The sequence below is a fragment of the Chelonia mydas genome, chromosome 4 (genome assembly GCF_015237465.2).
Source record: "Chelonia mydas isolate rCheMyd1 chromosome 4, rCheMyd1.pri.v2, whole genome shotgun sequence".
Lineage (NCBI taxonomy): Eukaryota > Metazoa > Chordata > Testudines > Cheloniidae > Chelonia > Chelonia mydas.
This window is the reverse complement of record NC_057852.1, coordinates 52,852,885-52,868,682: the sequence shown is the minus strand read 5'-3', so window position 1 is coordinate 52,868,682 and position 15,798 is coordinate 52,852,885. Positions and strand designations below refer to the sequence as shown.

The 15,798-nt window shown below is 40.6% G+C and overlaps 1 protein-coding gene across 3 annotated transcripts in view; it reads left to right on the top strand.

Annotated features, from left to right (window-relative positions):
* The window catches only part of TBC1D9 (TBC1 domain family member 9), a 79,782-nt gene that overhangs the window by 7,719 nt on the left and 56,265 nt on the right, over nucleotides 1-15,798 (top strand). For all 3 annotated transcript variants that reach the window (XM_007062820.4, XM_037897258.2, XM_043545725.1), the window contains exon 2: nucleotides 10,609-10,719. In XM_007062820.4, the coding sequence (XP_007062882.2) occupies nucleotides 10,609-10,719 (111 nt within the window). The remainder of the gene's footprint in view (nucleotides 1-10,608; nucleotides 10,720-15,798) is intronic.

Sequence of the window (15,798 nt, the reverse complement as noted above, 5' to 3'; positions counted from 1 at the left end):
CATATGAGTGTGTTTGTTTAAGTATCGGAACCTTGATGTTAATCAGCTGTCAACTTTCACACACCCAGACTAATATTCCCTCTTCTGCCATATTCTTTCTTCACTCCTTCCACCCAATCCCTCCCCACTTCTTATTTAAAAGGGGGAAAAAAAAAAAACTTAGCAGGTCTGTTGGGTTTTCGTCTGGAACCCATATACTTCTAATATATCACTCATGACTTAATGTCTGCATCAGAGTCTATTAAACTGGAGATACCTGGGGGCTCAGTGGAAAGACCACCAGACCTTCTTACACCCCTTTTGATGTAATTTTAAAGGCATCTACAGTTATTGTGCCTATACATATTCTGGGTTTGTCTACACTGGGGAAACAAGTGATAGCATTTTAAAATGCTGTGTAGCACCTAGCATTGACAAAGACAATCATGGACGTAAATTCAGTTTTGTCTTTCTCAGTTTGCAGCCAGACTGCTCCAGTGCTGCTAGTAGCTTTGCCAAACAGCAGCAGAGTGAAAATAATTAGACTTAGGTCAGTTTCATTTTGGATATTCAGAAGCCTGTGGTCATCAAGTAAACTGTTGAGCCATGTCAATTTCATATTAAGACTGCTTGGGGAAAAAGGTGTGAACAGCAGCAGAGGCAGGCACTGAAGGCATTCACATGGGTAGAAGACTTTAAAACAGAAGGTTGAGAGGGAATTAGATCTTGTCTACATTAGAAAATATGTTGTGTGGGGGAGGCGGGTGTTTGTTTTGGTTTTGTATAATCTAAGGTATGAATTTAAATGGATATAGTTAGATCTGTATAACCCCCATGTGAACTCTCTTATTCTTGTGTTGGTGGGGTTTATTTTTTTGGGCTTAGTTGATGTTGCCTGGGAAGGAATTCAAGCTAAATGTATAATTACTGGTAAAACATTCCCTTTTAGGCAAGCCCTTAGGCCTCGTCTATACTGCCACTTAACAGGGCTGCAACTTTCTTGCTCAGGGTGTGAAAAAACACACCCCTCAGTGCTGCAAGTTTCAGCGCTGTAAAGTGTCAGTGTAGACAGTGCACCAGCAGTGGTCGCTACTCCCCTCGTGGAGGTGGTTTTTTTTACAGCCGCAACTACATAGCCACGGTAGCGCTTTAATGTTGCTAGTGAAGACATAGGCTTTGCTAATCTAAGGGTTTCTTCTTCTCTAAGGGGTTGTCTACACTGCCCCAGGGTTTGGACTGTGGGGTGTAAGCCCATGCACCAAAGTGCTCCGTGGATGCTGTAGGTGTGGAACTGAAAGATTCCTAGTTCCCATTAACATAGTCCTCTTCAAACAGAATCTTCATATCTATCAGTCACCTAGCCAGTTGCTGCGACACTTCCTCTCCAAGCAGAATGTGGGAATGGCACTCTGGTAGAAATCCCAGCACCTTCCTTGCTTCTCAAAAGTTAAACCCAGCCCTTGCCACCTTCATCAACAGGATGTTGCTTCTAGACCACACTGTCGGCACTATTGTCAGACTAGAATGTTCAGTTTTCCAACTAGTAGAAGTTTGTTTAACTTTTTGAGAATGGCATCAATGTATTAATCTAGTGCAGTGGCTCTCAACTTTTCCATACTACTGTACCCCTTTCAGGAGTTTGATTTGTCTTGCGTACCCCCAAGTATCACCTCACTTTAAAAGTACTTGTTTACAAAATCAGACATAAACATACAAAACAGCACACTGTTACTGAAAAATTGTTTACTTTCTCATTTTTACCATATAATTATAAAATAAATCAATTGGAATATAAATATTGTACTTACCTTTCAGTATATGTGTACAGAGTATATGTATACAATAACAAGTCATTGTATGATATTTTAGTTTGTATTGACTTTGCTAGTGCTTTTGATGTAGCCTGTTGTAAAAGTAGGCAAATATCTAGATGAGTTGATGTGCCCTCCTGGAAGACTCCCCTGCATACACCCAGGGGTACGTGTACCCTTGGTTGAGAACCACTGATCTAGTGTCATTAATGAAGTCCATAGAACTACTCACACGAGTAAGGCAAATTGGATTTGTATCATAATATTAACTATGGAGCTTTGAGTGTTGTTTACGCTGGCCTTTGACAGGTATGTCATTGGACCTCTTCCTGTAATAAAAATAAATGAGTGAGCTGATTACCTAATCAACCACGAGGACTGCCTTGCAAAAGTAGGGGAAAATAATGATTCATTGTTGTGACTAAGGAAAATTAAAATGATCTTCTCATACTGAATATCTTGGCTATTTTGTTTTTGTTGTTGTTGTGAGTCACTATTTTTATAACCTAGTTAATGACATCCAAGCTTTAGGACAACTCTTCACAGCCTATTAAATCTGTACAAAATTTAATTCTTAGGGCCAGGTCATGGTGTAAATCAGCATAGCTTCATCAAAGATTGCCTCTAGGGGTGACAAAGTAGTTAGTTCTACAGACCTACATAATCCTTGGTGGAGCTTCCTACATCTTTAGCAACTGTACTGGGAGTGTGACAGGGCAATTTCCTGCAATAGCCTTGAAAAACCTTACTGAATTAAGTTTAAGTATCTCTGGAGTTCACTGTATTGAATAAAAAGGTAATATATTATTTTGAGCACTTTGAAGTGTGAACTTCAAAGGACTATCTTGAATAATGGGTCAGACAAGAATGGACTTGAAAAAACAGTGTCAAGTGGTTTGCCTGGAAAATCTCTAGGGGGAGGTGAATGCAAATTCCCACCTCCAGTTATGCAGGCACAAAACCTTTTGAAGCTGTGACCTGAGGAGGGGCCCCTTTTCTGCTGATTATCTGTTCCTGGAATCTGAAGATCAAAGGCCAAAGCTGTATAAAGGAAAGACATAGGGCTTGTGTACACTGGCAATTTACAGCGGTGCAAATTTCTCGCTCAGGGGTGTGAAAAAACGCCGCCCTGAGCACAGCAAGTTTCAGTGCTGTAAAGCGCCAGTGTAGACAGTGCACCAGCGCTGGGAGCTACGCCCCTCGTGGAGGTGGGTTTTTTAGAGTGCTGGGAGAGCTCTCTCTCAGCGCTGCGCCACGACCACACAAGCCACGTTAAAGCGCTGCCAGTGTAGACTAGCCTTAACCCATTCCTGAGGGATCACTGTCCTGAGATAAAGCTGTTATGAACTTATGACCACAGAATAACCCCTTTGTTGGAGTTGGATGGGTGATCTCTGGTAGTCTTATTAACATGCATGTAGGTTCTTTTACTGTTTTTAATGTTTTCTCTCGAATGCTTTCAGCTTAATAAATGTGTTTGCTTAGAGCTCTGTGGTAACTTGTAACTTTGGGCAATTACACTGCTTATAGTCTCTGAAGAGAAAGCAAAACACTGAAGTTGGCCTGTCTAAGCATTCTGGCTCGCTGCTACAGTGAAGGCATGGAATTGTGTAGCCTGAAAAAAACCAATCATCGGGAGCGAGATGCAAATCTCTGCCCAAGAGAGGTGATGGCTGGGGGGAGCCAGAAGACTAAAAGTGGGTGCCCTTGCTGGCCATGGAGGGGGAAATACAGGTGCAGTCGTCCTCAGTTCTGACAGGGTCTTTAACAATTACTAATTACAGAAGTATCCATTATGGGCTCACAATGTATAGTGGAAGGGGACCATCAACACACTTCATGTATTGGGAGGCCATTGATTGTACATCTTTTATTTAGTGTTTAAAACGTCACACTGAAAAGTAATATGAATGTTTTGAAAAATTACTAAGGAGTGATATGATTTTGCATGCTCTCCTAGGGTCAGTTTGGGACACTTCCCCTTCCTCCCCAGTCATAGAAGCGAGTGGTTCTGTGAGTAGGCCTGATGAGGTCAATGGGACTGTTTGTTTGAGTAGCTGCTCACCAATGTGATGGGAGGGGGGAGCATTGCAATCTGGCTAAATCTTTGTTCTGTTTGAGTTTAGTTGATACAACATGTAGTGCTGGACTTGCTCTTATGTCTTAAAAATTTACATGCTAAACTGCAATAGAAAAAAAATAAATATTTGACTGAAGATGACCTGAAAATTGTCCATTTGATTGTACACTATGGTTATTCTTAGTAGAGTGATTCTGACTTTTTTTAATAATGGATGGAAATTTTTAAAATAAATATTAAGAAGGAAAAATGTGAGTTATCTTTATTTTGGTAGGCCACATGTAAAATTATGCAAATTAAGAAGAGCTCTGCATAGTCCTGAAACGAATCCTCTGCAGAGAGTTACTATGGCAGTTTACGATCATGGCTCCACAAAGGCCCTAGTGACCATACTCAGTGAGAAATCAGTCATGGCAGCTCAGTATGTCTTCAGTAAGAGTCAGTTTTTCTTTGTGCAGGTTGCCTATTATACTGAATGTTGTGGGAGTAATGGATCATTGGGATTGAATGGAAAAGTCCAAAAAATCACTGAGTTAAAACTTCCAAGTTGAACTGGAAGTTTCACAGTCTGCTGTTGTCCTCAGCTTTTTGACAAATAGCTTGTGTAATAGACAGCTGTTGCTGTATCGCGCAATGACTTTAAGGTTTGAAGGGCTACTGTGCTTCATCATCCAGGTGACCGTGTCCAACCTGGTTTTGGACTCTCTGGCAACATTTTTTGGTTATCTAAGTCCCTGATCTTGCAGTCACCTTTGTTCTACCCCACATGAAACCCTCTTTGTCTAAGGGCTCTGTGCAAGTACAAGTGACCGTTCATGTGGATGTGGTTTCTCTCAGACGGGGAGGGGGCCAGAGGACTGTGTGCGCCCATGTATGCATCTTCAAATATAAAGTTTTCATAAAACCAAACAAACGGAGGATTACTCTATAGGACTGTATTTAAAAACTTGCCTAGATGGAATATAATATGCTTTCAGTCAAAACACCAATTGCTGCACCAAAATCTGCAGAAGCTATTTTTATTGAAAAATGTAATTATTGAATATACTTAAAGAGAGGCAAAAAATGGGGCTTAGAAACATTGTCCATGGCAAACATTTAAAGAAGACTGTGGTTTGATCTCTGTCCTCTTAATAACATGCAAATAATTTTTATTTCTGTAAATTTCTCAACTGCTTTATTTCTCAACTGCTGTAATAGGTGTTAGCATATTTGAGTATCCAAACATCAGAAGATCTATCAAGCTTTAGTCTTAATGGTATTATTTTTATACATATAGCAGTAGTATAAGACGTGCATGTCCTGTCCCCTCCTCTCTCTTCTTCTCCCAACCAGGGTACTGAGCACTTGCATCTCCAGTTGTTTTTATGGGATAGGTAGGTGATCAGCACTTCTGAAAACCAAGCCAGCAGTGTCTACAGATCCACGAAAGAGGGGGTCACAATGAAATCAGGATTGTCTCTGTTAAATCTCTTGCTGTGTTCAGATCGAGAGCGGATGTCTTTTTCTGGAAGATATGCTTTAATGAAATAAAAGTTACTGGACTCAGTACAGCAGTAACTGGGTGAAATTTAATGGTCTATGGTATACACAAGGTCAGATAATCTAATCTGGCTTTAAAATCTATGAAAATGAATTATTTTATTTGGCTGTAAAGGACACAAGTGCAATAAAATAAGCCAGTACAGACTAGTCTCTTATCTCTGTATCTTGTCAGTCTCCCATGATAGTATTAGCATGCCTCTCAACCTGCCAGGTCCAAATGTGAGACACATTGTGCAGTGGGCACACACATTGTTCATGCAGGAAATGTAAAATGCTCTAGAATTCCTTCCTTTAGTGTCAGTAACTCTTTCTATAACCTCAATTTCATGATTCTTTATTTCTGATGTAGTAATTTTCAGCAATAAAAGTAAAAGGGACACCAAATTTGTGAAGAATGTAGGGAACTTGGGAGTCTAAAATTACCGACATCCCTCAAACTAAGGGACATTTTGAGAGATTTGGGTACAAGAATAGTTTAAAAGGACAATGTCAGATCTCTTCCTTGATATTTTTTTTTATAAGTTAAAAGTAGTTTCGGATTGAAATTTTTTATTAAAGTTAATGTTTAAAATCAAATGTACACAAGTTAGGAAGGAAGATACTGTACATTTGGGGTCAGGCTTAAATTATGAAAAGATATACAAGTTTCGGTTACAAGGTTCATAAGATGCATACGTCGTACATAACCAGCATAGACCCAGATTGGGATGCGGGAGTTTTTAAAACATCAGTGGATAGGTGGGCTCGGGTACGCCACGCATAGAATGTATTTAGAGTCCAAGTCTGTATTGGTGTAGCACATAAGTACATGGGTGGGGTGCATCCCTTGGTTCATCAGGGAAGGAAGTGGGTTATTTTTCTGGCTGGCGGTCTCAAGTACTTGACCTGGTAGTGACTGTGTCCTGTGATGTGCTCCATGTAGATGTCTCTGGACCACCTGATGGTGTCGGACACCATGAGCTGTCTCATGAGCCAGATGTAGCGCTGACCAACTCCGCACACTCTCAGCACTGGCTCATTGTGGGTGTCCCACGTGCCCAAGGCTCCCACGATCAGGGCGTGGATCTGGACCTTGTAGCCCTGGGCTCTCAGGGTGTCAGCCAGCGGGGTGTATTTTGACACTTTACAACCCCGGGCCTCACCTGACTCCCCCTGCCAATTTTTCTGGTTTTACAAAAAGCAGAAAAATATAGTTGTAAGTGCTTTTCCTCTCCTCCTGCTTTGTGAGAGAGCTACACAAATAGAGGAAACTGACGCCACTGTAGTGTAGTGTAGACACTTGCTACAATGATTAAAGGGCTTTTTCTGTCCCTGTAGTGAATCCACCCCCATCAAGAGGTGATGGTGACTATAGTTGACTCTACTGGGGCTTAAGTTGTCTTAAATACATTTCTCAGGTGTCTTTGAGTATTTCAGCCTAGGTGTAGACAAGGCCTTAAGCTGCAGCGTGTTGTCAAGAGCATAAAGTAAACTGAAAAAAGAGAAACATGTTTTTCCTCTAGTATCTTTCATGTGTAGTTATTTTAGAAGTTACTTTGAACAATAGTAGATCAAAATATTCAGGAGAGAGAGTGTGTGGTTTTATATGTTTATTTGGAAGTTAATAATGTCCTGTAATGCTAATTAGGGCTCTGACCCACAACTGGCTCCAGGCAGACTGACAACTACAATTAATGAGGTTTCATGCAAGTACAGTCTGCCCACACAGAGTAACTTGCAGAATCAGTGTAGTATTTCAGGCTCTGATCCTGTAAACATCTGTGTCTAATGGGATTATTTCTGTGCATTAAACTACTCACCTGTGTGAGTGCTTGCAGGATCAAGGCCCTCATTTTAATTACTATGGGGCTGAGCCTGTAAACCCTTACTCGAATAATTCTTGCTCACAACAAAAACTAGTCATATGAATAAGGGTTAATATTTTTTTAGTACTCTGAAATTGAAATCTCTTTATTTTGTTGTAAGGTTTCTGTTAACAGACAACATTCTGAAATACTATACAAAAGTCCAAACAGTAGTCATGTTTGTCCATAACTTTTCATGGATATAAAAATGGCTGTGTAATTCAAGGATTAACTCATGCAAGAGGATGTAACCATGATTAGGGTAATACATTATTTTGGGTAAATGAGGGTTTTAATGTGAATTAAGAAGTATATTTTTAGATTTTTTTTTTTCAATTTCATCTTTTCGTTTGAACTCTCAAATCTATTCATTGCTATTATGTAGCAGAATATACTTGCTCTGTCATGAGTTGTTAAACTGGGAGATGGTTAAAATAGACTTTTTTTTTTTAATAAACAATTAATACAATCACTTCCGTTCCAAGGCTCTTCAGAGAGAGAGAATCAATTTAAACAGTTATTTCATTCTGCTTGCATCACCTTCCTGCATTAAAGAAACTGACCTATGGCGTAAAATGGAGCAGTTCCTTAATGACAGCCTTCAAGGGTAATTGTAAGATTTGAACAGGCAGTATTAATTGGCTTCATAACATCTGAATAACCACATTATTTTAAAAAAAACCAAATTTCTAAGCAATGTTTCTTGCTATCAAAATACTGTGTTCAGTTTTATAAATAAACCATAAAATACCTGTTAAGAGTGAAGATCTGGAAAAGAAGAGATTCGTTGAAATCCTCTGTTTTTTTTGTGGAGTGTTAGGAATATTCCTTCCCCTAGCCTCACCAGCAGTAGCATCTCTGCAGTCTGTTTCTCCAGTTAAAAAGGATTCAGCACCCCTACGCCATAATTTTTATTCTCTTTCCCCCGTCTCCAACAGCTCAGTGAAAATGAGTTAGAGAGGAGGATATTTTCCTGACTTGACACCGCTGAGCAGGTCAATGGGTTTGTGCTGCCTCCAGTGTCCTCAGATTTCAGCTGTGACATATTTGTAGAGGTGGTAGCAGACTTCTCAGGACCACACTCACACCATATAAGCTTTGGAAGTGCAGCAGCAGGAAAGAAATTGAGAAATTTTTAATTGCACGAAGTTGGGAATTTGCAGCCCAAATCAGGAGATTTAACGGTGCTGCTTATCACAATGAGAGCACACATGGCCTACAGATAATTTATTTGGCTATTGCCTCATGACTTGCATTTTTAATACTGTCTGCAAATTCATGGAGTTACACTCAAGCTTCTTCATGCTTTACAACTCTTTCAACACATTTAATGCAAATACAGAGCAGAAGCCCCTTTGCAGTTCACTTTTGCTTGTAGAAAATGTTACCCTATACCCCAGTCCAATAAAGCACTTGCATGCTTACCTTTTAAGGTTGTAAGGGACCACGCATATGCCTAAAACTATGCATGTGCTTAAGGGCTTTATTAGATCGGGGCCTTGTTGTAATGGCAAAATTGTTTAATGTAGATGAGTTGCAAGATAATGCACATTTTAAAGGAACAATTTAAATTATTCTTGCCCATTGATTTTTGAATGGAGTCGAAACTTATCTAGGAGTATTTTGTAGAATGTTTGGGGAAGCCATCTGGTCAACAAACAGTAGTCGTCAAAAAGTCAAATAAGAAGTTCGACTTTGTGGAGCAAAGGTGTGTCAAATGAGGCCAACTTGTCCAGTTAATATGGAGTATCTCTTGTTTAATAGAGAGTATCTCTTTCTTTTTTTTTTCTATTCAGCTTCTATTATAGGCATGCATCCTTTGAGCACTGCCTGCCAAAGTTCTGGTAACATATCCAGGTCTGTTTTCAGCATGATAATTGAGACTCTTTAAACAAAAAGGGTGGCTGATGGACATTAATGCAGTGGGAGGAGAAGATTACTTCCCAGCCCATCTGGCCCAGGAAGAACTATAAATGAGTTTGTTTGAAATACATCAAATGAAAGTCTCCTAATCACTGTACATTGACTGTGGGTGGGATAATTCCAAATGTTAATTGACATTTGGACTTAAAAGCAACTCTTGTGCTCTTTGTATCTTTCTGATGTTTAAAGAGAGCCTGAAAGGATACTTTGTCCCAGAAAAGAGGAAGGGTGAGGAAAGGGTTCTTTTCTTTTTTTCACATTAGAAATTCAAGTTTTGTCTACCAGGAAAGAAAGCACAATGGAGAAGTCGTACAATGATGACATCACAAAACTGAAAATGAGCACTTGAAAAGGGGAAGTGAATGTTAATGTTCATATTTTGGGGCTTTTTGTTGTTTTGACTGATGTTTAAGTAGAGTATCTAATGAATACCTGGAGAAGGGATGCCATCGGTAATGGTACATTACCCTTCTTTTGCTACGATGCAAGAGCACTCACAGTACTGCTCTTTGAGACACCCTCTCCTCCTTCCTCAAAACATCTAGCAAAAACCGATGAAATCCAACTTGTGGAGGGTGGGGAAATCTTCCATGTCTTCTTTATATGTAATCAAGAATATAAAAACAATTCCTCCATTTCTTGTTTGTTTGCTTTTGTTTTTGTCTTTCCTTTGCAGAATATCTTCTAAAACCCCTGGATTAGAAGACCTTTAGCTACCCTAAGGGCAGGGAGACATCCAGTAGAACTTGATACACAACTGTTGATGTCGCTTACTTGATATGTTCATAAGTTATTCTCCTCTTTGCTGTTGAAAAGAGTTTGACTGTATGAGTGTGTCTAATACTGCAGTTAGACACTGGCCTGTGCTGGCTGATGGGGGCTCATGGGGCTTGGGCTAAGGGATTGTTTAATTGCGGGGTAAACATTCAGACTTGGGCTGCTGCGTGAGTTCTGGGACCCTCCCACTTTGTAAGGTCCTAGGCCTGAGCCCACGCCTGAACATCTACACCACAATTAAATAGCCCTTAAGTATAGTCCTGGCCAGGCTTGTTTTCAACAGCCATTCCAGAGAATGTAGTAGATGACTTGTGCTGGAAATTTTTGGATTATTCTTTTCCTACCTGCAATTCCAAATTTTAACTCTTGTGGGGTCTTAAGGAAATGCCTAAAGAATTTGGAACTGAGAAGCTACAGCTAAATAACAGTTTTAAAATGTGCTTTTTCTTAAAAAGGAAACAAAAGACTTTTATTCTTCTTTAGTATATTTTCTTTTTTAAACTAACATCAACTCCTATGTAAAAGCTGAAATCTGTTTTGATTATAGATATTTTACCTGTTGGCAAAAATGATCTGTCATGTAGTAATTTTAATATGCAACAGATAATCTAGCAGGCAACATTCACCAACAGAATTTCCTGTTCCACAGGTCTCCTAGTGGGTACTCTGGATGTTGTGCTGGACTCCAGTGCTAGGGTAGCACCATACCGAATCCTCTACCAGGCGCCAGACTCCTTGGTTTACTGGACTGTTGCCTGTGGTAAGAACAAATACACTGAAACAGAATTATATTGGTGATAGTGGGGCATGTGCTATGTAACAAATGGAATGTTACTGTCATCTAAGTGCAGTCATTTTGTGGTACCTTATCAATCAACTGGAACTGAAAGTCTGTTGATGGGGGAAGTACTTATGAAATCGGCAAGCCACATAATGTATGTGCATGAAACACTGTTAAATAGATATGATTACTTTGAAGCATTTTTGATGTTGGATTTTCAAAATTTAGGACCTACTGCAAAACATTTCTTCTATCATTAGAGTTTTTGTTTAAATTGCTATTTTACTATATAACTAGGATTTTCAGCAGGAATAACATTTTGTAAACATGTAATTCTAAGGCCTGCAGTGTGAAATATGAAGCACCAAATAAGTTGTGAATCTGTTTGACCACACCTGACCATAACAGTAGCATCTGAATATAGAGCACATTGCTATAATTCAGCAATGCTATTACTAATCCGATTATACTGCATACTGATTGTGCAAATTTTCAATGGTTACTAGATCACAATTTGAGAGGGAAGTTTGCCATCTAGTGACATGTTTGGGGCTTGTCTACACTTGAAATGCTACAGTGGCACAGCTGCGCTGCTGTAACGCTTCAGTGTAGACACTAAGTATGCCGACAGGAGGGTTTCTATCATTGGCATAGGTAATCCACATCCGGGAGAGGCAGTAGGTAGGTTGATGAAAGAATTCTTCAGTTAACCTAGTGCTGTCTGCACTGGGGGTTAGGTCGGTTTAGCTACTTCACTCAGGACGTGGGTTTTTCACATGTCTGACTGATGTTGTTAAGCTGACTTAATTTTCTAGTGTAGACCAGGCCTTAATGTGGTAAAAAATATCCTTAACCTTTGCTGCTGATGTTTTATAAAGTCAGTCCTTGTTTAATGACCACACCTAGACTTTCCTGGCTGCCTCTGAATATTCTCTATCAAAAATTGAGAGAGACTTGGGGAAGTCTTATTCTCCTTACACCTCCTTCCTAAACCAGTTGGTATACTTCTGTGTTGCTGGGATCATTTTTGGCCACCTTGTAATCCAGTACCAAATCTCAATAGCACATAGCTATTAAAGAACATTGGACTGAAAACCGAACTCTTGGGGAGCAGGATCCATACACAGTTCCTGGAGAGGTCAATGAGTATTCATCCACCATCACTGACTCAGATCTCTCCATTGGATCTGACCTAAACTACTTCACTGTTGTATGAGTGGCAGTCACACCTGGTGTAGAGAACCACTATATTATATGTTGCCAGTAGATCTAATAAAAGGCGCTCCCTGTGTATCCTTAGAAATAGTTGATTCATGAGTCTGACCAGGGTAATCTCAGTGCTGTGTCCTGCTCTGAATCCACTCTGGAATTTTTTGTATAGCTTTTATTCAGATATTCTTGCACTTTTGATGGTAATTGTAACTGAAAGAGGGTTTCAGCTAATCAACTGTTGATTTCCCACCAACACACACACACCTGTTAGTACAAACTTCCAGTGGATTTTAATTTAAAATCGGTGTAGTATAACTTGCCTTTTATAAAAATGGCTGCATTTATTACTAAAGACTTTTTGGAATTCTCATTTAACCTGCTGTTTTACTGTCCCCTCCTCCATCGTGGTGCAGCAGACGGCAGGGCCATGCAGGTTGGTTTCCAATGGGAGGAGAAACCAGTGATGTGGAGGAAGGGAATTTTCTTAGTGTAACATGTTTGTTTACTCTGTCTACTGCTCCTTGAACATAAGTGGTCACAAACACCGTACAAATAAGCCCCTCTTTTCTCAGCTTGAACACTAATGCCTGGTTCCCAGGAACCAAAGTTGTCCCCAACATTCTCCCTAAAAGGAGAGATTGAGGCGGAGAGCATGCTCTCCTGCTGCTTATGTGTTCCCCCTCCCCACAAGAACCTATATCACAAAACTAACAAGAGTACAGCACTTCTTCAAAGACCATAACACTGCTCACACATTAAGAAAAAGAACTGGTTTTCCAGTTGCTTCTATAGATGTTACTTAATTCACATTTTTAATTGGATTAAGAAATACTCTTACTTTATTTTGAATCCTTAGAATTTGTATTCCTAGTTAGAAAAATTTAACAAGTTTTAACAATGAAGATATTATCATATGTACCCACTGGCCTTAGTTTCTTTTGTTGATTGCTTCTTGAGTTTCAGCTAGTTTTAGGTTTTGTATGTCTAACTGATTATAAGTTGTTTTTGTTAAATGACTGTAGTAGCTCAAGTCTGACCCCTTAAAGAGAATAGTATGGCCTATAAAGAGAAGTAAAATCTATCTTCCTGAGTGCAGATTATTCATCTGTGCTCCATTGAAATTGGCCATCTGTGTATCCTCTGAGAACACTGCACTATGATTATTTTGTGTCTTTCTGTGACCATTTGAGAAGAAAGTGATTCTTTTTTAACCTCTTCAAAGTTTTCACTGTTCTACATGGTGTGACAAGTTCGGTCACAGAGACCCCCTTGGAACTCTCACCCGATATGCTCAGAGGTAGTCTCAGCACATTTTCTCTGCCAGTTTGGGCTTCAGAACCCTGCCTTTTTGAGCCAGACACACAAGCCTGCTGCAACACAGACCCAGAGTCCGAACCACGCCCCCAAATCTAAAGACTTAATTGAAAACAGTTTAAGAAATGCTCCTGTCTCTAGCACCCCAGACACCCAGCTCCCAGTGGGATCCAAACCCCAAATGAATCTGTTTTACTGTATATAAAGCTTATACAGGGTAAACTCATAAATTGTCCGCCCTCTATAACACTGATAGAGAGATATGCACAGCTGTTTGCTTCCCCAGTTATTAATTATTTACTCTGGGTTAATTAATAAAATCACTTTTGCTTATTAAGTATAAAAAGAAGGATGTAAGTGGTTCCAAGTAATAACAGACAGAACAAAGTAAGTTTCCAAGCAAAATAAAACAAAACACGCAAGTCTAAGCCTAATAGAGTAGGAAACTGAATAAGGGTAAATCTCACCCTCGGAGATGTCCCAATAAGCTTCTTTCACAGACAAAACTTCTTTCTAGTCTGGACCCAGCAGCAGGCTTGCGTGTCTGGCTTGACAGGCAGGGTTCTGAAGGCCCAAACTGGCAGAGAAAACTGACTCAGAGGTAGTCTCAGCACATTGGGTGACCGTTCCAAGAGGGTCTCTGTGACTGAATCCGTCACAGTGGCGTAGTTGAGCAGGATCTGTGCACAGCTGATTGCTTTGAGACACTAGTAGTGATTTTAAGTGAGTTTTGAGTGTGGTGGCTAGAGAACAGACAAAGTGGTTACTGGTTTGTTATTTTCTTTATTTCGGGTGTGAAATAAGCACAAGAAAGCAGGAAAATGACTACCAGTGAGGCAGCTACAAAACTAGAGTGCGCGAGACTGGAAGTAGAGGAGAAGGCAAAGGGCTGCAAGTTTCAAATGAGGCTCAAAGAAGCCAGGCAGCCAGGGAGGAGACTGCACACACAAGGGCTATGGAGGCAGAGGCAGCCAGGGAGGAAACTGATCACAAAAGAGCCTTGGAGTTAAAAGACAGAGAAATACAGGCCCAGATTGAGACCCAGAAGCATGAACTGACTGTAATGGAGTGGAAGAGACAAAACCCTTCAACAGCTGGCTCCACTTCCGAAAAATCCACAAATGGGAGCAGTTATGTCCGCAGTATACTGAATCCAGTGATATTGCTGATTATTTCATCATCTTTGAGAAACTGTGCACTCTCCATGTGATTCCTGAAGATCAAAAAATGACCACTTTAGTTGCAAATTGATGGGGAGAGCTCTGGACATATTCAATAAGATGCCTATTGATGATGCTTCAAACTCTGGTAAATTTAAGGAACTGGTTTCGAAACAGTTTCAGATTACACCTGAAACCTACAGGGTTAAATTCAGGAGTGTTAAGAGGGGATCTGGATTGAGTAATGTGGCTTATGTAAATGAAATGAAAGATTTGTTAGACAAGTGGGTGAGGGGAAAAGGCGTTACAAGCTTGGAAGAAATGTGTAATTTAATTACTCAGGAACAATTCCTGAATATTGCAGTGATGATGTAAAATAGTATTTGTGGGACAAAAAGGTGGATGCAGTGGGGGAATTAGCTGAGTTTGCAGACTCTTATGAGCAGTCACAAGCTGCAATTAAATACAAACCACTGGCAGAGGGGTACCAGGTTGGTGGAAAGCAGAATCACCATTTTACCCCTGGGTAAAGGAGGCTGGGCGTTCATCTCCCCATTCCCCTGTTACTCGTCCCAAGTCTCCTGTACAAGCAGAGGAGCCCAGAAGGTGCTATCATTGTAAGTCCACTGAGCACCTGAGGAATAAATGTCCTTGGCTGAGTGGGAACAGAGAGCAGGTAACACATGAAGCTGCTGCTTCTCAGAGCACAGGGGGTATCCCAGGCTGCTGCCTCTTTCCACACAGGATTTGTAAAGGTTGCTTCTACACAACCAAGCAGTGAGCATATGCATGCTGTTAAACTTAATGGCAAACTGCTCCAAGGACGGAGAGACACTGGTGCAGAAATTTCTGTAGTCAGGAGGGACCTAATCCACGAGAAGGATTTGTTACCAGGGAAAATGGCAGAATTAGAATTGGTGGGAGGTTACGAAGTCCTTGCGCCTTTAGCTGAGGTACACATGGAAACTGGTGATTTGCAGGCTGAGCTGACTGTTGCAGAGTGGCACACAATTTTGTACTGTTTCTACTAGGGAATGATTTCCTTGATGTGGCAGAATCTGTCCCAGGGTTTGTTAGCAGCAAGAAGGAATCTTGTGCTAAAAGCCCCAGTGGGGAGGCTGAAGTCGCATGGGCTGCAGGGGGGAATAGGGGAGTGTCTCTTTAATTCCTCTGGAGCGGTGAAAAATGCAGCTTTGGGAGCAGGGATGGTCGTAACCAGTTCCTGTAGCCCAGAGGCTCAAGGCAGATCCCTGCGGGAAGGGCTGGATAAAGCCAGCTCCTGTCCTATAATCATCTCCCTGGGGGAGGGGAAAGTTCCACCTTGTAACAGGGAGGCTGTCCCAGTTGCTGACTGCCAGGAAGTTGCAGGTCG